The sequence below is a fragment of the Nycticebus coucang genome, chromosome 24 (assembly GCF_027406575.1).
Source record: "Nycticebus coucang isolate mNycCou1 chromosome 24, mNycCou1.pri, whole genome shotgun sequence".
NCBI classification, from domain to species: domain Eukaryota; kingdom Metazoa; phylum Chordata; class Mammalia; order Primates; family Lorisidae; genus Nycticebus; species Nycticebus coucang.
Window position 1 is genome coordinate 14384460 of NC_069803.1, and position 21548 is coordinate 14406007.

Here is a 21548-nt window from a genome sequence, read left to right on the forward strand (position 1 = left end):
GCATCTCCCTCAATGAACTTTTAAGGATTTTTGGAACAGAGCATTTAATGAATATTTTTCACTCTGTAAAATCAGTTTAACTAGAAGCTGGGGAGATATTATTTGCATGTAAGAAAGCATCTTTATAATTTCCCTCAAAAGACAAAACATAGAAATATTTTTTCACCTGTCTGGGGTCATCCCTGAATCTTTGATCTGGAAGATTTTTAAGAGAATAATCTGACCTTGAGGCTTTGTCAAGCGCTTACCATGAGGCAGGGTTTAAGGCAAGTGGGCTCTGGAACGCTATCCTCTGGCTGAGTCTATGGCAGTGGTTCTCAACCTTCCTAATGCCGCAGTGTAGTTTCATTGTTAAAAAGGGGTCGTGACCTACAGGTTGAGAACTGCTGGTCTATGGAGTTTGCTGGGTTTTTTTCTTTTTTCTTTTTTTTTGAAGAGAGAGAAATAGGGTTTTGCTCTGTCACCGAGGCTATTCACAGGTGTGATCAGAGTGTCCTACAGCCTTGAATTCCTGGGCTCAAGCGAATTCCCTGCCTCAGCCTCAGAAGTAGCTGGGACTGTAAGTGTGTTCTGTGGCACCTGGCTGTCAATCAATGCATTCTGAGTGGCCGCGAGAGAAGGCCAAACAACAGTATTGAAAATTATATACATACACACGTAAAGAGGGTTTGGGGGGCTTTCCTCTGCCAGTGTACATGGATTTCTATGCTTGCCTACGCAGATACACACAAAAATACAATGTTTGCAATATGTGTTAGCTTGACAAGTGGGGCTTTCAAGCAGAATGTGGGGGCATAGAGAAGAGAGGGTGAAGCCAAGCAAAGAAAATAGAAAAACCAACCGCACTGAAAATTCCCTCAGTGGCAAAAAATACGACCGAGTTAATGCGCTTAAAGTTGTATCCCTTCAAATTCAATTTGAAAGGAAGACACATAGCAACAAAAGAGATTTTGTATCATAGGTTACATTTTTTGCAGTTTTTGTGAAGAAGGGTTATGAAGAAGAGAAAACAGAAACTGCCATGGGATTGGTGCTACTGGACAATGAGGTGCACAGAGGTCCCCTCACGTCCCTGACACTGCAGCTATGATTACACATCATATGTGATTTGATTCATGCAGCTAACCCAGTTCTAGCAACATGTCCTCAATACCTGCATGCATGGAAGTCTCTCCACCAGCAGCACCCATGGAAGCCATCTAGCACGACCATTCACTCATTTTTCTTCCCAAGAATTTAGTAGTTTAATGCAGTCAGCTGCTCTAGATTACTAGGAGTTGGGCATTGGTGCCGTCAAGAAAATACAATATGTACTGGGTTGGACAATCAAGTTCTTGAACTCATTCTAGAAAAGTGCTACAAACCTCATTGCTGAATATCACCAGGTCACCTTTGAAGTATTGACCTGAGGAAGCTACGCTCTGACACCGGCACCTAGTCCACTCTTCAAAGCAATTTTGGAACTGCTTTTCTGGAATGGCCATCAGAGCTGTTGTAGACGTTCTGACAAGTACATTCTCGAACTCATTCTAGAAAAAGTGCTGTGAAGGGTGGACAGCGAGGCACTGGCATCAGTGCATAGCTTTACCAGGGGCAGTACCTTGAAGGTGACCACAGTGACGTGCAGGAACGAGGAGGGAGCACCTTTTTTAGCATGAGTTGGAGAACTTAATTGTCTGGCCTCATAAGTAGTATACTTTATCCTCGTTTGGAGGAGGTGGTCCAAATTGCTGTGCTGTGGGGTTGGTTTCTCCCACATCCTGGAGTCAGTGAAGGGTGTTATACTATAAAGAATTGTTACTTTGAACCACAAGATTTGGCTTGAAACCCAGGACCCACTGTTGGTTTACTAGTTGTGTTATTTTTTGATTTCTCTGAACTTTGGTTTGTTTTCTTGTTTGTAAGAAAAGGCAGCGAGAGTAGTTGTCTCCATAGTATTGTTGGAAACGATGGTGCACTGATAACACACCCGGCACACAGGGGGCATGAAGTGAACGTAGTGGGTGCTCACGGGGGTGATGGTCAGTGTGATTTCCACGTGGAAATCGTGTCGGATCAGTCCCTACAAGCTGGGGAGGGTGCATCTCAGGTCATCGCTAACTTCGGCCGAGAAGAGCAGTGTTGACTAAAGTTGAAGTGTCGGATTTCCAGCTCCAGGGAGACTGTGATCCTCAGATTCCATATCCAGTGGCCATCTCTCAGGGCCCGGACAGGGAGGACATTCCTGGGATGACATAATCATCCCACCACTCTCGCTGATATGTAGAAGATGTGTCCCTGCAGCTCTGGTCTGGTGACTCTGTGTTCATGGAGGCCAAACACTCACTTGGTTCATTGTGCAATATGCAACCTCAACAATGTTTAAGGGACGTTTTGGCAGGCGCGAGAAATGGCATGAAGGGAAAAGTGCTGTGCCCAGACTCGGTCTGTAGGTGGCAGCAAAAATTCAGGCATGGAAAAGCCAGTCCCCAAAGCCTTCTGGTAGCATACCATAGAGGGTCCATTATCTGCTTTAGGGGCTTTACAAAAAAGACTGGGAAGCTATAAGCAGACATAATTTTAGTGGAGTCAACACACTATTTGAAGTCATCTTATCTGTTCTTCAGTGTAATTGGAAGTATGCGAGATCATTCGTACAAACTTCAAAAAAATATGTATTCATGTTTCTTTATGTAAAACAAAAATCAGAATGTCTTTCTCAGCAAAAGGGCATTATTAGGCTAAGTTAATTAAATACAACCTCCAGACGGTGGTGTGTGACAGCCATTATTGATTTTATTTATTTATTTCTTTAGACAGAGTCTCACTTTGTTGCCCTGACTAGAGTAACATGGCCTTAGCCTAGCTCACAGCAACCTCAAACTCCTGGGCTCAAGTGATCCTCCTGCCTCAGCCTCCTGAGTAGCTGGGATTACAGCCATCTACTCCCACATCAGGCTAGTTTTTCTATTTTTAGTAGAGATGGAGTCTCACTCTTGCTCAGGCTGGTCTCCCAACTCCTGAGCTGAAGTGATACTCCCGCTTCGGCCTCCCAGAGCTCTAGGATTACAGGCGGGAGCCACCTGGCCAGGCCCATCATTGACGTTATCCATGCTGGAACATGGGGATTTGACTGGGTTGCTAAGGAAGCAATACCTACCCTCCCGGGGGGGAGAAAGAGAATAGAAAGTTATGAAATGATTCCTTATCATTATGCCTCCCACAGCTGACATTAAAGTTACTAGTTTTGAATTTTATTTAATATTATTTCGTTGGCAAATGCCTGATTTAGCTCCACCATTCCTTAAGCCTCAAATTTCTGTGAAGATGTTTACGTATCTCTTGTAGACAGTGTGCAGTTTGATGAAGTTCCGTGGGTCAATCTGAGAGTCCTTGTCAGCTGACACTGAGTTCAACCCAGTCACATCGCTTTCAGTATCTGGTAGGACTGATTTCACATCTTCTTTTTTACTTTACACTTTGCTATGTATTTATCTATTGTTGTTTGTATTTTTCTCTTTTACAGATTTCTTCCAGGTTAATCCGAGTATTAATTTTAAAAATTCTTCTTGCTGCCCTCCTTCGTTTCCAGCCCTGCAAACTTCATTCCTCTATATTTTAACTCATATTTGGAGTGTTACCAATTTCCCTTTTACTACTTTTAGTCCCATACATTTTAATATGCAGTGTTGGCATTTGGTGGTGGGGGGGGGTGGTTGCATTTTTTTTTTTTTTTGAGAGCTAGAGATAAAGTCTTACTCCATTGCCCAGGCCGGAGTGCAGTAGCCTGATCATAACTTACTGTAATCTTGAACTCTATCTTCTATCATCTATCTATCTATCTGTCTGTCTATCTATCTATCTCTGGCATGGACTCATTAATTACTGCATCTCTAATGGTTTATAATTCAGCACTGTACTTGTTTTAGAGCTCAAATTATCCCAGCTTTGTCAATGAGAGGAGTCGTCATTTATAGGTTCTCCTTCCTCAGGGAGAACCTCGCTCCCAACAATAGCAACATGGTTAGTCATTCGTTCAATCCTTTAATAATACTACCTCTAAAACAGTTCCGGAATTGATTTGTCCATGCTGCTAATAAAAACAAACAAAAAGAGTTTCCAGTTTGTTTGCAATTCTCTCCACCTCAACAGTCTCTTTCTCCCAAATGAGGCAAATCCATCCTCCCTCCCTCCATCCCTCCCTCCTTCCTTTCTTCCTTTCATCCCCTTCCTTTCTCCCTCTTTTTCTTCTTTCTTCCTTTCCTTCTTTCTTTCTCTCTTTCCTTCCTTCCTCCCTTCTTCCTTCCCTACCTCCCTGCCTTTGTTTCCTTCCTGTGTAGTTATGGTATTCATTTGTAGTAACGGTTATTTCAGTTTGCTTTCAGGATCATTTTTTTTTCACCTTTCTGCCTGTTATTTGGAAGAAATTGTATAGGATTGATGTCAAATTCTTCCTGAAATATTTGGTAGGATTCCCAGTGAACATATCCGAACTTGAATTTTTCTTTGTTGAAGTGTGGGAGCCAGGAGGCTAGGTCACTGGCCCCAGCCCGTGAAACCACCAGGATGCTGACTACTGTCCTAGCTCACTTGGGGTTTGGTTCCCCATAAGTGCCGGGAGCCTGTTGTCTCAGCCAGGTCAGAGGTGCCGGAGCGCCTCAAAGGTGCAGCAGTCAGTCTTAGTAGAAGCCTGGTAGGAGTCTGAGTCAGAGCCTCGACTAGCTTCTCCCATGGCTCGTTATAGAAGTGATACACCACAGGTGTGGAGACCGCCAGGCACTAACGTCGGTGTTCTCCTCTCGTGCTCTTTAACGAGAGACCAATCCCTTCCCCATTCCCTTATTACCAATGTGTTTCTTTTCTGGTGTCTCCTACATGGAAGGTTTTCAAGTGTAAAGCCAATCTCTTTAATAGAGGACAATTGCAAAAATCTATTAGAAAGAAAGTTGAAAGTTTATGTCTTTCAAGGAATTTGTCCATTTCATCTAAGGCATCTTTTTCATGTCCATGGGATCTGTATTAATCTTCCCCTTCATTCCAGATGCTTCCCATTTGTTCTCTCTCTCTCTCTCTCTTTTTTGTATGTGTGTGAATCTGGCTAGAGCATTCTTTTTTCTTTTTTCTTTCTTTCTTTTTCTTTCTTGGGGGGGTGCTTTTCAAAGATCCAGTTTATAAATTTTATTGTTTTTTTCCTTATTCTTAAAAAACTTCCATTTAATTGATTTATGATTTTGTCTTCATTATTTCCTTCTTTCTGCTTGTTTTGCATTTACTTTGCTTTCCTTTTGCCAGCTTCTCGAGATGGAAGCTGAGATTATTGAGACCTTTCTTCTTTTCTAATGCAGACAACCGACATGGAGTGTTATCAATTTCCCTTTTAGTACATTTAGTCCCACACATTTTAATATGCAGAGTTTGCATTTTTAAAAAAATTTTTCTTTCTTTTTTTTTTTTTTAGAGATAGAGTCTCACTCCGTTTCCCAGGCTGGAGTGCAATAGTCTGATCATAACTCACCATAATCCTGAACTCCTAGGCTCAAATGATCCTCCTACCTTGGCCTCCCAAGTAGCTGGGACTATAGGTGCACACCACCACACCCAGCTAATTAAAAAAAAATTGTACAGTCAGGGTCTTACTAAGTTGCTCAGGCTGGTCTCAAACTCCTGGCCTCAAGAAGTCCTCCTGCCTCGGCCTCCCAGAGTTCTGGGATTCCTGACATGAGCTACCACATCTGGCTATGTTTGCATTTTTAACCAGTTCTGAATATTTTCTAAGTTTTCTTTTTTTTTCCTTTTTTTTTTTTTTGAGACAGGGTCTCAAGCTATTGCCCTCAGTAGAGTGCTGTGGCGTCACAGCTCACAGCAACCTCAAACTCTTGGACGTAAGTGATTCTCTTGCCTCAACTTCCCAAGTAGCTGGGACTACAGGCGCCTGCTACAATGCCCGGCTATTCTTTGTTGCAGTTGTCATTTTTTATTTTTAGCTGGCTCAGGCTGGGTTTGAACCCACCAGCCTCTGTGTATGTGGCCAGCACCCTACCCACTGAGCTATGGGCGCCGCTTCTGAGTTTTCTTTTAATTTCTTCTTTAACACTTAGTCAATCTAAGCACTAGTTAGGCCTAAATTCAAAGTATAATTTTCACAGTTAAAGCTGAGGCAACTCACTTCTCATCTACAAATCTCGATTTGTGACTTAAAAGATGTAAAACTTCAGAAGTAATGTACTTAACAGCTTCTTGTCATGTTTAGAATTGGTCTTTGTACTTCTATAAGAAAACTGCAAACTTCCATTGCAAACAAGGTGCAAGGCATGTAACTCAATAACGGCCACTAGTTACACCTGTGTAGCTGAACTTGCTATAGCTTTCTTACCCCGATGCCATCCTTGACTTGGCAGCTCTGTGCTGATGGCAAGGTGTTTTCCATATAGAAAATACCTGTTTTCCATATAGTAAAGAAAAGTCACGTCTGAGGTTCCCACACGGCAGGCCTAAGCCCCTTGGTTTCTTAGAGCTGTAAACACTTCATTGGACTATCTTAAAATATAAAACAAAACCCTAGAAAACGTCACAGGAAGAATATGTGCTTCTTTTCAGTGGGGTCACTGAATCTCAGTCAGATGACACTCACGCTTCTCTCTGTCCCAGGTTCTATATCAGCTTGTAAGAACTTGACTCTTCTTTAGCATTGTGAAGCCTGTGTCTCTTAAAAAGTAGAACATGCTCTTGGAACAAATCCCAGAGGGCAATGGGATTATAGAGGCCTGTGAGCCCTACCTGGTGACTATGGACAAAGCAGTTCTTATGCTGTGGATGGAACAGGAGGACACTGAAGCCCTTCTCTGTGTTGAAAGGGCCATGTGTAAAGAAAATGATCATCTTGGTGGAGAACCGGAAGGTACCAGGTGAGGCTTCCGGAGATCCACTTTCCCTGACTCTTCTCTATGTGATTTTCAAGGATAAAATCCTGGCTATCTTGGTGTTTGTACTGGGTTGTCCTAACCCACAAATTCAGCAGGCCTTGTCCCTAATTTGTCGATGTTCTGGAAATTTCTCAAAGTTGCCGAACGACACACACTACTTGAGTTTACACACCATAGTCTGTGTGGGGCATTCTCTTGCATGTCAGCATAGTCAAGGCTCTTAGTCTGGGCAATAAAGAAATGTCGGACATGTCTTTAAACCAGCTGTCTAAGCTGATTTACCAAGGAACCCATTTATTTTTCTTTCATGGAATATGTAGCATGTAACATCTTGCAGTGGACCCTTGTGCTGCCCACCTCAGGCTGAGACAGGAAAAGCAGCATTCCTCTTTGTGTTAAAGTTGCATTGGGGTCATTCAGGTTCATCTGCTTCAACCTGGTTTACCTTTTTTCTTTTCATACAAACCCTTGGCATAGAACAAAAAAAAAAAAAAAAATCTGATCCTGGATTATGAGACAGAAAATGAGGCAATCATATCACAAGATACAGAGAACCGTGTTGGCAGAAGCGATTGGAAATCCCAGGGAAGAGTAGAAACGAAAAGAGGCCACTTCTTCCCTGTTCCTAATTCCGCAGCATTCTCGCATCGCCCTTGTGTCTAAATCGCCTTACTTTTTAACCCGCTGTTTGATTTAGCCTCACCTTAAGGGTTAAGAAGCCTTGAGCATAGGGACATGTTTTTTAGGTGACAATGTGTGACAATAGACAGTGAATGATTTGATAGCAATTTCTAATTTTGACCATTCGACTAAGAAGACTGTTAGGCTGCTACCGTAATCACTGAAGAGTACTAATCACCATGACTAACTTTTGTCATGGTGATTCATACAAGTTGGCTCTTTCTAGCCACACTCCAGTCTCAACTTCTACCTGTAGGAACAACTCTTTTGATTTTATTTTTGATTTCTAGAAACAATACAGCATCATCAAGCAATGTGACCTGCTATAAAGAAAAAAAGATCATGAAGAGGAGGATCTAATGCATGGTGAGACTTTTGTCCAGAAAGCCTCTGGTGAACAGGAATGCTGGGGAAGTTCAGGAAGTCTCTCTCAGGAAAGAGCATGGTGAAACACAGTTTAAAAAAGCCCCTTCTCTGGGGCAGTGCCTGTGGCTCAACGGAGTAGGGCACCAGCCCCACATGCAGGAGGTGGCAGGTTCAAACCCAGCCCCAGCCAAAAACTGCAAAAAAAAGTTAAAAAAAAAATGCCCCTTCTGGAAAATCCTAGCTGGGTGAAAATGGTCAGTGCCTACTGGAAAGGCTTCCTGGTTGCTGTTGTGTGTATCAGACTACGGTGCAGTAACTGTTTTGTCTTTGGGCTCTGATTTGAACAACTAAAGGTTGAACAAAGTGAAATATTAATCAAAAAAAATGTAGCTTTCTTTCTTTTTTTTTTTTTTTTTTGTAGAGACAGAGTCTCACTGTACCACCCTTGGGTAGAGTGCCGTGGCGTCACACGGCTCACAGCAACCTCTAACTCTTGGGCTTACGCGATTCTCCTGCCTCAACCTCCCAAGCAGCTGGGATCACAGGCGCCCACCACAACGCCCGGCTATTTTTTTGTTGCAGTTTGGCCGGGGCTGGGTTTGAACCCGCCACCCTTGGCATATGGGGCCAGCGCCCTACTCACTGAGCCACAGGCGCCGCCTAAAATGTAGCTTTCTTTTGCATTAACTTGGATGGAACTGAAACACATTCTTCTTAGTAAAGTATCACAAGAATGGAAAAGTAAGCATCCAATGTACTCAATACTAATATGAAGCCAGTGGATGTTCTAATACATGCCCACATAAGAGAAAAACTCAATTCAATTCAAGTTGGGTGGAAGGAGAAGAAAGGAGGGGGGAGAGGGGAAGAGGGAGGGGGATTGGTGTGCTCCCACGAATGACACAATGGCCTGTGGCACACCTCTTGGATGTGGGACACAAGTACAAGAGGGACTCTACCTAAGAAATGCAAACATTGTAAACTAGTTGTTTATACCCTCACATTAGTCTGAAATTAAAAAATGATTAGCTTTTGGTGGACTTCCTCAGAGCCCCAGTCCTATGGGACGTGGGATGAGATGTTAGGGTTAGCTGAAGTTACCCCCCAAATCCCCCATGTTCTCTGCTAACTTCTGTGTAGTATAACTATGCCTGTTATTTTTGCTTTGTTTTAATGTAGTGTGTATTTTCTAACTTCAAGTCTCTTTCCCCCATAGGAGTTGTTAACTTCTTTATAAACCTACCATATAAAAAAAGGAACTAAAACATTTCAACAAAAATTGTTCATCCCTTTCATTGTGTGCTGTTCTAACTTCCTTAATGGTCTGTGGTTCATGGTAATTCCTTATCAAAATAACTACTTTCTAAGTTGGTGGAGGTCATCAGGGTTTGTTAGTGGGTTTTGAAAAACCAAATAGTCATAAACATGATCAGATTTCAGTTCAAACTCCATGTAATTTCGGTTTTGGCTTAGCTGTAGAAACTTCCTGATTCCAGGGTGCTTGGCCCAGTAATCAGTCAGAAGTTCTGGATCTGAATCTTGACTCAGACACTAACTTTGACTTAGTTGATCACTCTAAATCTATTTTGTATTTTATAAGAGATAAAGATCTCTTTATCTTTTAAGATAAAGGTCATGTTTCTGCAGCATAGCAAATGTTCAAAAGGTAGTTCCCTGCTACTCCCACTCTTAAATCAATTTCACTGCTCACTTTTCTTAAAGTTTATAAAAAGTATTTTCCTTATGTTCTCTGATTCTGAAATTCATAGAACAAGTGCATATACTTTTTAGCTGTAGATGCTCTGATAATTGATTCATCAAAGGTGTATCTAAAATAAAGTATTTATATCATGTGGTCAGCAAGATTAAATGAAAGAATGGACCAGGGTCTATCTCAACTAGCTCTTGCCTGTTGGGGGAATGTGCAGATGGTTGACCTATGAACCCCTCTGCTTATCTTCCCAGATTACTACTTTATTCACACCCACATAGGGAATCAAAGGTGATGACTCTCTGATGAGAAACGTAGTCTACAATTCAATAATATCAACCTTGGACTTGAATTGAACCTATTTCCCCAATAATAAAAACGAGATCAGCAGAACCTACATTAGGCCAACTGGTCACTGCATAAAAATATGAAAATGCTTGTACATTGGTTAGCGTAACACCTGCGTCTGATTACATGAACCCAAGTCATAATTAATCCAACATGTCTTAGAAGACTTTTCTCCCTGGATCTTTTCTAGAGTATTCATGTTTAGCTTCTTGAAGAATGAATTTATGTAGGTTGGCAAGCACCATGAGAAGTCCTAGGTTTATTATATGCAATCACATATACAATTCCCAAGTGAAGATCAGTTTGACCTGAAGAAGGCTGGGGCTCCTCATTTCCTTTGGAGACTGGGCTGTGGCTGTGAGACAGAGCAAACATCATCAAGTTGCCTCAGAGGCTCAGCTGTGTCCCAGAGAAACCACGTCAACCTCAGAGTACGCTCAACACCACTGACAGTTACACTCTTGGCAAGGCTCTACCTTTGTCTGTGAACAAAATGCTTAAAAAGACATGAAAGAATCAGGCCCTGAGCCAGGTATGAGTGATGTACAAAGTATAGGGCGTCCTAAACTTTGCCACAGTGAAGGGAGGGGTTTGTGAAATTATAACTGAAATGTGCTTTTTTTTTAAACAAAATATTCATTACAAAATTTTATATAATTTTTACAAAAGATTCTTTACATGTTGGCCACCTCTCTGTAAAATTTTATAATGAATATTTTGTTAATAAAGGTACATTTAGCTACAATTTCCCATTTTCCCTACGTATGGCAATGTTAGGGACAACTTTTGGGACACCTGGTGTTACCACTTTCTCTGGACAGGCTAAAGTTGCTGCCTTGGTCTTGCAGACCTTGTGCGGTCCCTCAGCCTTCCAGGGCCTGTGTTCTGACCAGCTCTGCACTGGTATGTCACCCTGAGCCTCACCCTTCTTCTCTGCAGACCCTGTTTCCTCTTTGGGTTCCATAAACACCTGCTATTTCCTCTTCCTGGGAAGATTGCCAACTGCATACACTTACAGCCAAATCTTCTGTATTTTGGATATGCACTCCTTCTCTCCACCCACCCCTGGATTTTTTATACTATACCTTCTTCTACCTTTGGTCTCCTGTGAATACATGCCTAAATATTACCCCACCAGACTCTAGTTTAAGGTATCTTATTATGCTTTCTCCATCCAAGAACTTTGATTTTTAGAAAGGTTTGATTTTACATATGGACACTCAAAATTTTATATTTAACAATTCCTAAGCATCCTACCCCCCAATTGGTTTTAATACATCAATTTAATAACCTTATTTATTTGTAGAAATGGCATGTATTCAACTCTTAGCACCTTCTATTGTGATCTACGTTACATGTTAATTTCTTACTTAACTTTTCTACACCTAGTAGATGAATCAGTAAGCCTGTGGCAGATGTCAAATCTGTATTTCCTATTAGAAACTCAATTTCTATGTAGCAGTAATATATTTGGATTTTCTTCTGGAAGAACAAGGAACTTTAGAAAAGTTAACTGGTTCATGGTTTCAGGGCAAAGAGCCCTCCATAAAATTTGACCTTTGGGTCTGTTGCTAGAAATTAAAAGTTAGACTAAGTTCTTCACTCTTTTTAGGAAACAAACAGGCTAGGGGTCATGGTTGGTGGGAGGAAAGTACCAAGTTCCTACTTAAATTCTGGGAGGCTTATGGAAGTCAGAGAAATTCATGACTAGAATAGGGAATTTGTTACTTTCAAGCTAATTACTAGTTTTACAGGTGAGTCAGTTTCCCCACCATTCAAATCTGAGCCTCCTCTAATTCTATTTTTTTTTTTTTTTTGAGACAGAGCCTCACTCTGCTGCCCAGGCCTAGCAACCTCAGACTCCTGGGTTCAAGCGATCCTCTTGCCTCAGCCTCCTGAGTAGCTGGGACTACAGGCACAGACTACCACGCCCAGCTAATTTTTCTATTCTTAGTATAGATGGGATCTTGCTCTCTCTCAGGCCTCCTCTCATTTTTAACTGTCACCCTCAGAGTGAAGTTAGAGAGCACCTTTTATAATATCTAATTTGTTCTTCCTGTGTTTTATGGATGAGGAAACTGAACTCCAGCAAGGGTAGGGCTTGGCTTACACTATGGGGAGACATATGTCACAGAAGTTCTAGAAAAATTGTAGTGACTTCATTTAGCCTCTATCAGCTCTGAAATGAGAGGCAGAGCTTTGGGAGTTCTTATTGGAAAGAGTGGGGTTTGCGTTCCTGCCAAGTAACAATCAACTCCACAGAGAACAGGGGTCTTGATCTGCAGGGGGTTAATCATTTGCAGCAAGTATGAACACAGGGGATATTCTCCAAGCCAGCACCTCCCTGAGGGAAAGTGATGTGGGGCTTTTATGGGGTAGTAGAGAAAGACAAAGATGTGTCATTCCACGTGGGGGCGGAGTTGGTTGTCATGCCGGTACACAGGTCGCACGTCATGGTAATGAAGTTATAGCTGCTCCCGGGTGGAGACTTTAGCATGGTCATGAGCAAAGTTCGCAGTGAGAACAGTGACTGTAGGAGAAGGTGGCAGGTGGCAGGGGGATTTGCCACCCAGTTGGCAAAGCTCTTGGTATCTGTGAAATGCTCGCATCTGCTCACCCAGGCTTCCCGCTCAGAGTCTCTGCATAGCCCTGGCAGGGCCAGCTGGATGGGAGTTAAGCCGAGTCATGCTTCTGCACAAGACCTCTCTGAAGAATCAAGTTCCCTAGTAGCCCTGTCTGCCTGCTAAGCTTCCTGTATATCTTCCTGGACTTAAACAAATTAAGACTTGTTTCCATGCGTTCAGTCAAGCTTAGTGGAGAATCATTGGAGGTGGCGATTTTACAGTGTGCAGTGAGGAGACAGAAGAATTGGGGTGGCGTTTGTTGAGGAAATTGGATGAGAATTTCAGACAAGGTTTTATTTGTAGTAAAGTAAATAAGGATCACATCCTTATTTTCCTGCCATTGGTATTGACTCTGTCTTTGGATTCTCGGGGCCAGTGGCTTACTCTATGTATGACAGGTGGTGTAAATGCTGAGGAAGCCTGCAGGTACAGAACAAGGTTTTTAGAAGTAATTTTATTAAATTGCTAATAGGCACCGAGGAACCATTAGTTTCCATTCTAGGATTACAAGATAAATAGAAACCATCCACACCTTTACCTCCAATTTAGAAGTAAAATGGAAAAGCACTCCCCAAATTAAGCCACATGTAAATGACATGCTCCAATGCTACACTTCTAAGCTGACATGGAAGGGATTATGTTAGAACGTGCTTGTGTGGAAGAAACCAATGAGTGTAAATACACAGGCCTTGGCCAAACCAGGGAAGAAATTTAAGAGTAAGGAAAAGCTTGGGGGTTTTAAAGAGATGAATGACAGGCCTTCATTTTGGGAAGACTGAAGGCGCACAGTGGGGTTGGAAGAAGAGACCCTGATTGGGAAGCTCCTCCATCACTCCTAGAGCAGTGGTGAAGCTCTTAGCTTCTAATTTCTCATCTGCTTCCTATAGTGTGGGGTTGTCTGTATGCTGGCAGAATGGAATGTTCTCCAACAACTATTCACTTATCAAATTGCCTATTTTTGATTCTGGAAACACTCTATAAAACAGACTGACTTTATTCCCTCCTTACAAAGCTGTTAGCCTGACACAGCGTAGATGACAAGATTTCCTTGGCCCCTCTCGGTCCTGTTGCCACCTGCTTCTTGTCCTTACCACGGTTCCAGAATAAAGTAGAAGCAAAACCTGCTGGGAGCAGGAACTTAGGAGGGTGCTCTTTCCTTGGCCTAAAATGCTCCGCTCTCCTTTCTTTCACTTCTCTGCTCAAGTATCACCTCCTTCCTGACCTTCCTTCCTAAAGTACCACCTTTTTCCCTCCATCCTTTGATTCTGGCTTATTATTTTTCATTTTGTTTGTACACTATCAGCTACAGTATTTAAGTTCCACCAAGGGACAGCCTCCAATGATGTTGTTTTTCTACGGTGCCCACAAATGTGCTGGCAGAATGTCAGATGCCCCCAAACTTACTGGCTGAATAATCTATGAGTGAAAGGGAGGATGGTTCCCAAAGCACCTCCTGCCACCTCTGCAGCTATAACCAAGTGTGTACTCCAACCACACCCCTTCTACATGAGAGCTAGATGGGCAAATGGGTGGAGTAGGAGCCAGTTACAACAGTTTCTGTTCTACTTTCACAGATCTCAGAGTCAAAAATAGTTTTAACTTGGCATCACTTGAGCAAGATTTCATCAATTTAATGGGGACACACACTTCATTTGGTGATTGGGAGAATTAAAATGAGTTTTGGGTCAGGGTTGGTGGCTCATGTTTATAATCCCGGTACTTTTGGAGGCCGATGCAGGAGGATTGCTTGAGGCCAGGAGTTCAAGAGCAGCCTCGAGAGCAGGGCAACATAGCAAGACCCTGTTTCTACAAAAAATAAATTAGCTGGGCATGGTGGTAAGCCCCTGTATCTCCTGCTACTTGGGAGGCTGAGATGGGAGGATCACTTGGGCCAGAAGTTTAAGGCTTTAGTGAGCTCTGACGAAGCCACTGAGCTCTGGCCTGGGTGACAGAGGGAGACCCTGTCGCTAAAAAAAGTTTCCATTTGATGGCATCCCAGGTATAAAGGGATTGAAGCACATCAATGTGTTCTGCTGTGGCAGGGAATGACCTTCACGGCCAAATTCATAAGCAGCTTGATGCAAAAGTCTCTTTCCATGTTGTCTGAATATTTTTGTAGTGAAAAACCAAGTTATATTTTTAAAAAGCAATTTTGGCTTTATGTGGCAAAAATAGTTTTAACTCTCAGCAACCAAATCTTAATCCTCAGAGAGTAAATGTTTTTCATAGAAAACAGTGGGGAATCATTGGGCAAGGGAGTAAAACATGCAAAACACCAGTTTTGTTTTTTCCAAGGCATCCCTAGAAATAGTTGGAATTACGAGCCGAGATTCCTTAGTTGCCAGAAACCCAGTATCAGTATGTTGTCTGCTGGGTGCTGACCCCTCAGGCTCCTAAATGCTGCCTTTCAAGGTGTTAGCTAAAAAGAGCCCTGATGCCTTTTCTCCACCTGGCTCTGTTCCCTGGAGCAAGTCCCCAAACTCAGCTAGGTGGCAGGAACTCAACAGTCTGAATAAGAGCCACCAGTGGGGAATTGAAATTTGAGAGAGGCACAGACTCAGAGAAAGCTTTGCAATTTAAAGTGTGGTCCATGAATTGCCAGAATTGGTGTCCCCTGGGAGCTAGTTAGGAAATCATTTTCAGGGCCTCACTCCAGACCTATAGAATCAGAATCTGCATTTGAAAAAGATCCCAGTGATAAAGGCTGCATATCAAAGTTTGGCTTCAAAAAGAGAAAAACAGGTGATTCCAGCACAAAATAGCACTGAAAGTGAATCTGTATCATTGGGTCTACTGCTAATAAAACAGCATGTGCAGTTGAGCTGGCTCCATGGTACTATTACCAGTGCTTACAGAATTGAATGTCCCTACTTCCAAACAGCAGGTTTTAAAGATGAGATTCCGTTTATTTAAAGGCACCGTTACATCAACCACCCTTAAATCCAGCCCGGTTGGAGATTCAGTCTTCCCCTGGAACACAAAGCTGTCTTCCTGTGATTTTAAGCACCACTGCTACAAAAGAAAAAGATTTCCCTTCTCACATCAAGTGGAAACTGGTGCTTCTAGTTTTTTTCCTCAACAATAGACTTGGCTTTGCATAGAAAACAGCATGAACCTGAAAACAATGCAATCAGATTTAAGTGGAGCCTTTTGGTAATCTTATGCTAAGAAGTGCAAAGATGTGAGTGCTAGATTTCAGAAACTGCCTCGGTAGCTAGGAAATAGTAATGAAAGCTCCAACTCCGAAAGGTTGCACTGAAGACAGAAAAGCTTTTGTGGGTATATGGAAACTGTTGTTTTACAATTTTAATTATAAATAAAAGATATATACATATGTACTTTAACCTAATGTGATTACCAGGTTCCATTTTGTACAAAATATTACATACAGTCCTCTGTCTCCGCGATGAGGTATCTGAGAAATGGAATCACAACGTTAAGTCTTTCATTCTTCTGGCTTCTGCAAAAGAAACTCTTGGAGTGACATCAATTTTTCACACCAAAAATAAGTGAGTGAAAAAAGATAAATCTTATTTATGCACAAAGAAACGTAGACATGAGTTAATCACGTTATTTCATTCCATAAAAGCCCCTATTGCCTGGCGCTAAGTTTCTTTTAAGAGTCTCATTCAAACACAGCAAAAAATATACCCGTCTCTTGAGAATTTGCCTGACACCGAGTTAAAACAGCAGCAAAAAAACACAGTAGTTATATTGATGCCAGATCCTTCAGTATTTTAGAATGCTGTTGTTTTGAAGTGTTAAATTGTTTTTGTGCCTCTGCTTGCTGATTTCAACTTTTTGTTGTTACTGTTTCTGGTGAACACGATGCAAGTGGCACCCTTTGTAAATCTTCAGCAGGAAATGTGAAAAGCTTATCACTCCGAAAGAGGACCCTAATCCCTCTGGAGAGGAAAACTAAACTCTATTAAGAAGAAAATCGAGCCCAACCTGAACCGACTGCCCAAGGAGTCTAGTCTGGCCACAAGAGAGAAGGATCGTCCTCCAAACTAGTCACCGCAAGGTGCCTCCAGGGTTCCAGCAACAAGCCAGGCCGCGTCTGCCCGGGGCAAGGCCTCTGTCGCCCAGCACTCCCGACGCGCAGGACCCGGGAGGCACCGTCTACAGGTCAGAGTCGCAGGGCAGAGAGGCGGCGGGCTGGACATGGGCCGGCTGCCCCTGCTCCCCGTCCAGCACGTCCACCTGGTTGGTGTAGGTCTTGAGTGCGGGCCGCGGCATGGGAAAGCCCACCTTGGGCTTGGGCGCGGCTCCGGGCTTCGCGGGCCGCGGCCGGTGCTGGCCGTCGCTGTAGTACTTGATGGCGGGCGCGAGCGGGGGCTCGGGCCAGTCCACATGGACGGTGCTGATGCTGCTGCGGCGCAGGCCGGCCGGCGGGGGCGCCTTGCGGCGACGGTGACAGCGCTCCTTGCACCAGGGCGCGAAGCTGAGCGCCAGCGAGAAGCCGCCGAGCAGCAGCAGGCAGCTGCCCAGGTAGCCCAGCACCAGGCTGTAGCCGACCTGCACCGTGACCGGGCTGGCCGGGGCGGGCAGGACGTCGCGATCCTGCAAGAAGTGGTTGTACCAGGACACCGGGATGAGGCTGAAGAGGCCGGCGGCGAAGAGCACGATGCCGGCCAGGCCGGCCAGAGCGAACTGGGGCTCGTCCCTCCAGCAGCGCACGCCCAGAGTCGCCAGCAGCAGCCCCAGGGCCGTGGTGGCCAGCGAGGTGACCATAAGGCCCCGCGCCACGAGCACCGGCTGGGCGGTGTAGTAGCCCCACTCGTCGGGCTGGCCGCACTCGCGCTCACGGCTGCTCTGCTCGCGACACATGTCCCACAGGCCCTGGTACAGCACCACGTCCACCGGCTGGTCGAGGAAGCCCTTCACCAGCCTCCAGCCGGGTGCCAGCGTGCTGGTCAGGTTGAGCAGCAGCGCGCAGGGCGCCAGCACCATGCCCAGCGTCATCGCCACCGGCGTCCGCATCCCGGGCCGCCGCGCGCTCGGACGGGAGCCCCCTCCGCTGCCGCCCTCGCCCCGCGCTACAACGACCCCGAAGTCCCGCGTTCGCCTCTGTCCCCGCCGCTCTTTGTCTCCCGCGCGGACGTCCCGGTCCCCACACCTGCGTCCCGCCGCTCCGCCCTCCGGCCGGCCCTGATCGAAACCTGCCCCCGGGCGCGTCTGACCGAAACCGTGAGCCCAGGAGCGGGCGCTCAGGGACGACCCAACCCGGCCGGGGGGAGGGACGCGAGGTGCGCGCAGGAAGCTGCGGGGCCTCCCCCGCGCGGCGGGTGAACTCGGACTCCCAGAGGCGGAGACACCCCACCCCGCAACCGGTCCGTGGCCGGAGCAAAGGTCGCCCCGCCCCTGACTCCCAGGGCGGCGGTGGGCGGGGAGGGAAGAGGCGGCCCCGCCCGGACGAGGGCGCCCGAATGGGTGGCCGCGCGCTTCCCTGTTTCTCAGGGGATCTCTGTTCCGAAAAGTTTTTGTCTGGTTCCTGCCCGTCGACCGTGAGGGTGTGGCTTCTCCCTCCACTGCCCGCGGGTCCCCGATGCCCTCGGGGTTGCTCTGTAACTTGCTGCCACCTGAAGCAGAGCGTGGGGAGCGCAGCGCTTCGGGCTGGTGGAGATGCGCCGGGTGGACGTGCGGGAGCCCACCTAGTCCAGGAGCCGGTCTCCAAATGTTGCCTGGTTTAATAAACCTAATTTACTTAATAAAAGCCTCACAGTCTGGACTGAATTTGACTCAAAAGAATCAAAGCGAGTGTGTTTCTGGGTTGAAGCGCTCCAAGAGGCTTTTCTTTGCTTTTTTTTTTCAGCCTGTGAAAGACTTTCAAGAGGGGGAAATGGGTGGGGGGAGGTGTTATTGGGTGTCCTTCCTGTTTAGCCCACGTTGTAGGTTTATCTAATTCTATAGGATCCAGAGGCTTTCATCCTCTTTGGGCTATTTTACAACTTTATAATTTGTAGAAAACCTGTAGTATTACAAATGACTTTTTTTTTTTTTGTAGAGACAGAGTCTCACTTTATGGCCCTCGGTAGAGTGCCGTGGCCTCACACAGCTCACAGCAACCTCCAACTCCTGATTCTTCTGCCTCAGCCTCCCGAGTAGCTGGGACTACAGGCGCCCACCACAACGCCCGGCTATTTTTTTGGTTGCAGTTCGGCAGGGGCCGGGTTTGAACCCGCCACCCTCGATATATGGGGCCGGCGCCTTACCGACTGAGCCACAGGCGCCGCCCTACAAATGACTTTTGTCCATATAAATGCAAATGAGCTTATCCAGGGGAATGTAATTGATTACTGTGCAGATTGGCGTTGATTTGGCAATTCATTTTAGCATCCCTCTTTGCCCATACAGTAGATCCTCCGTAGGTGACCACCCCCCCTCCACTGACACCTCCTTAAGTTGACCTACGTTTCACAGACTGGACATGCACCACATATTCTGTCAGTACAGTAGGCTGGTCCTTCTGTTGACCACCTCCGTATGTTGACCAGCTTATTACAGTATCTTGGATGGTCAACTTACGGAGGTTTTACTGTACATGAGTGTTCTTTGCTTTTTTTTTTTTTTTTTTAATTGAGACTGGGTCTTACTATGTTGTCCAGGCTGGACCCCGACTGCTTCACGAGAGGGATCCTCCTGTCTGTTTTCTGAGTTACTGGGACTACAGGCATCCATGCTCAGGGCTTCTTCGAATTTTCTTTTAAACTAGTTTTAGCATCCCACTGCTTTCCTTATTAAATAATGAGTTAAATAACATCTTTCACCCTTGTCATTTTACCATTGTGTGAGAATCATAATTTTTACCTATTTTTTTCCTAAAAATTATCCTTTTTCTGACTTTTCAGTATCGTTACAGTGGAAATGCATTACCTTATAATTGGTTAAAATTAAAACTATCTGTCAAAGTTAATTGAGCATAGGTTTGCAAGTAATTTTGGACATTCCCAAGCAGACACTACCCAGGGGTGGCCCTTAGTACTCTAAAATTTTTCTTTTTGATTTAAAAAAAACATGGGAACATCCACATGAAGTTTATGAACCTAACCATTCTTTAGTGTAGAGTTCCTTGGTATTAAATGCAGTCATGCTGCTGTGTTGTCATCACTGCTTCCCATCTCCAGAGCTTTTTCATCTATCAAACTGAAACTCTACCCATGAAACAGTAATCCCCCTCTCTTCCCTTTCCCCAGGCCCTAGCAACCACATTTCTAACTTCTCTGTCTTTATGAGTTTGACTACTGTAGGTACCTCATGTAATTGGATCATACAGTATCTGTCCTTTGGTGACAGGTTGTTTCACGTAGTGTCACGTCCTCTGGGCTCATCCATGCTGTGGCGTATGATAGAGTTTCCCTCCTTTTTAAAGGCTGAGTAATACTCCATTACCTGGATATACCACACTTGCTTATCCAGGCGTCTCTCGGTGGATGCTGAGGTTGCTTCTACCTTTTGGCTATCGTGAATGATGCTGCTATGATAGTAGACATCCTTTTGAACTTGTCTTATTTCATTTTTGGTGTGGGGATTGGCCATCTAAGGCAGGAATCAAGGTGCCATCATCTCTCTCATATGTATCAAAAGGTGCCCTGTATAGAGTGCTGCTTCACAAAATGCTTTATAAGATTTGAATCCTCTTCCAAAATGAAGGCCAAGTATGATCCACCTGTGGAGAGGAGGGGAATTCCGTGTGTTCCTCCTCCTAAATCTCTCTCCAGTCCTGGCCCTTCTTTCTTCCCCTGTCCAGATCATTCTCTCATCTTTCTCCTTAAGCCAACTCCTCCCTACCTGGTCTCCCACTCTGGGCTTCTCTCCCCTTTCCTGTTAACTACACCACCCTCACCGCTGCCTGCGTTAAGCCTCTACAGCCCAGCCCTGCCCGGCCCAGCCCAGCCCTGCATTCCAGCATCGCTGCTTCCTCCTCTCCCTTCACCTCCTCACACCATCACCTGTGATAACGGGATTTTCCTCCTTGTCCTAAAGCACTGTGTTCCTTTTTGCTTCTATGCATTGCCCTTTTCCTTTCCTAGTGCCCTGCCTAACACTTCCCAACGCCCATGTATCCTTCAGATCTTTGCTTAAATGCCATTTTCTCTGGGAGGGTTTCCAAATCCTCTACATCAAGTTGTGTCCACACCCCCCCCCTTCTGTCCGAATACTTCTCACAGTTTCCTACACTTGTATCATCTTGTTTCTAGCTCATCTGTCAGTTCTCTGAGGGCAAGGACCATGTTCATCTTGTTCTGTCCCCCAAACCCACCTTGGTGCCTGGCCACCACAGCCACTCAATGGATCAAGGTTATAGCTTTATGCCCTGTGTACAGATGAGTGTCTGGCATACGGGGAGGGGAGAGCAGACAGAGAAGGAGGGAAGGGGTGAGGGAAAGGAAAAGAAGAAAAAAGAAAAAAAACAAGAAAAGAAAAGAAAATAGTGACTAATTCTCTCATAAATTGGATTTAATTTTAACCAAAGTACATTACTTAAACATTAATTTTTAATCCAACTTGTTAATATGTTGTTTAGGATATTGCATCCTCATTTATAAGTGACATAGGTTTGTAATTTCCTCTTTATAATAATATATTTTCTCCAATTTTAATATCAGGTGTACCCATATCAAGTATGATTTTAAAGTATTTCTTCTTTTTTCTAATGTCTATAAGATTTGGCATGATCTGTTTTTTTTAAATTATCTTTTACTTTTATTTATAAATATTAGTCGTCTATTTTTTAATACTTAAAAAAGGAATAATAGGAAGTTAACTGATGACTCGATCCTGAATCTCAGAGTCAAAGCATTCTATAATAGACATACTTTATTTGACAATGTGAATGTGACTTTCTTTGCATTATTATTATTGCTTAATATTTTGATGCAGCAATTGTCTGATTCCTTTTCTGAATGTATTTAT

The 21548-nt window shown here is 44.4% G+C and overlaps 1 protein-coding gene across 1 annotated transcript; it reads right to left on the reverse strand.

Annotated features, from left to right (window-relative positions):
- Positions 1 to 15514: 15514 nt before the first annotated feature.
- CLDN23 (claudin 23) lies at positions 15515 to 17615 on the reverse strand. The gene has a single exon (XM_053578483.1). The coding sequence runs from the start codon at positions 17613 to 17615 to the stop codon at positions 16755 to 16757; it is 861 nt and encodes a 286-aa protein (XP_053434458.1). The 3' UTR covers positions 15515 to 16754.
- Between the last annotated feature and the right edge of the window lie 3933 nt (positions 17616 to 21548).

Excerpts from the sequence above, each read along its gene's own strand:
- CLDN23 (XM_053578483.1), bottom strand. The coding sequence starts at position 17,615 with ATGCGGACGCCGGTGGCGATGACGCTGGGCATGGTGCTGGCGCCCTGC.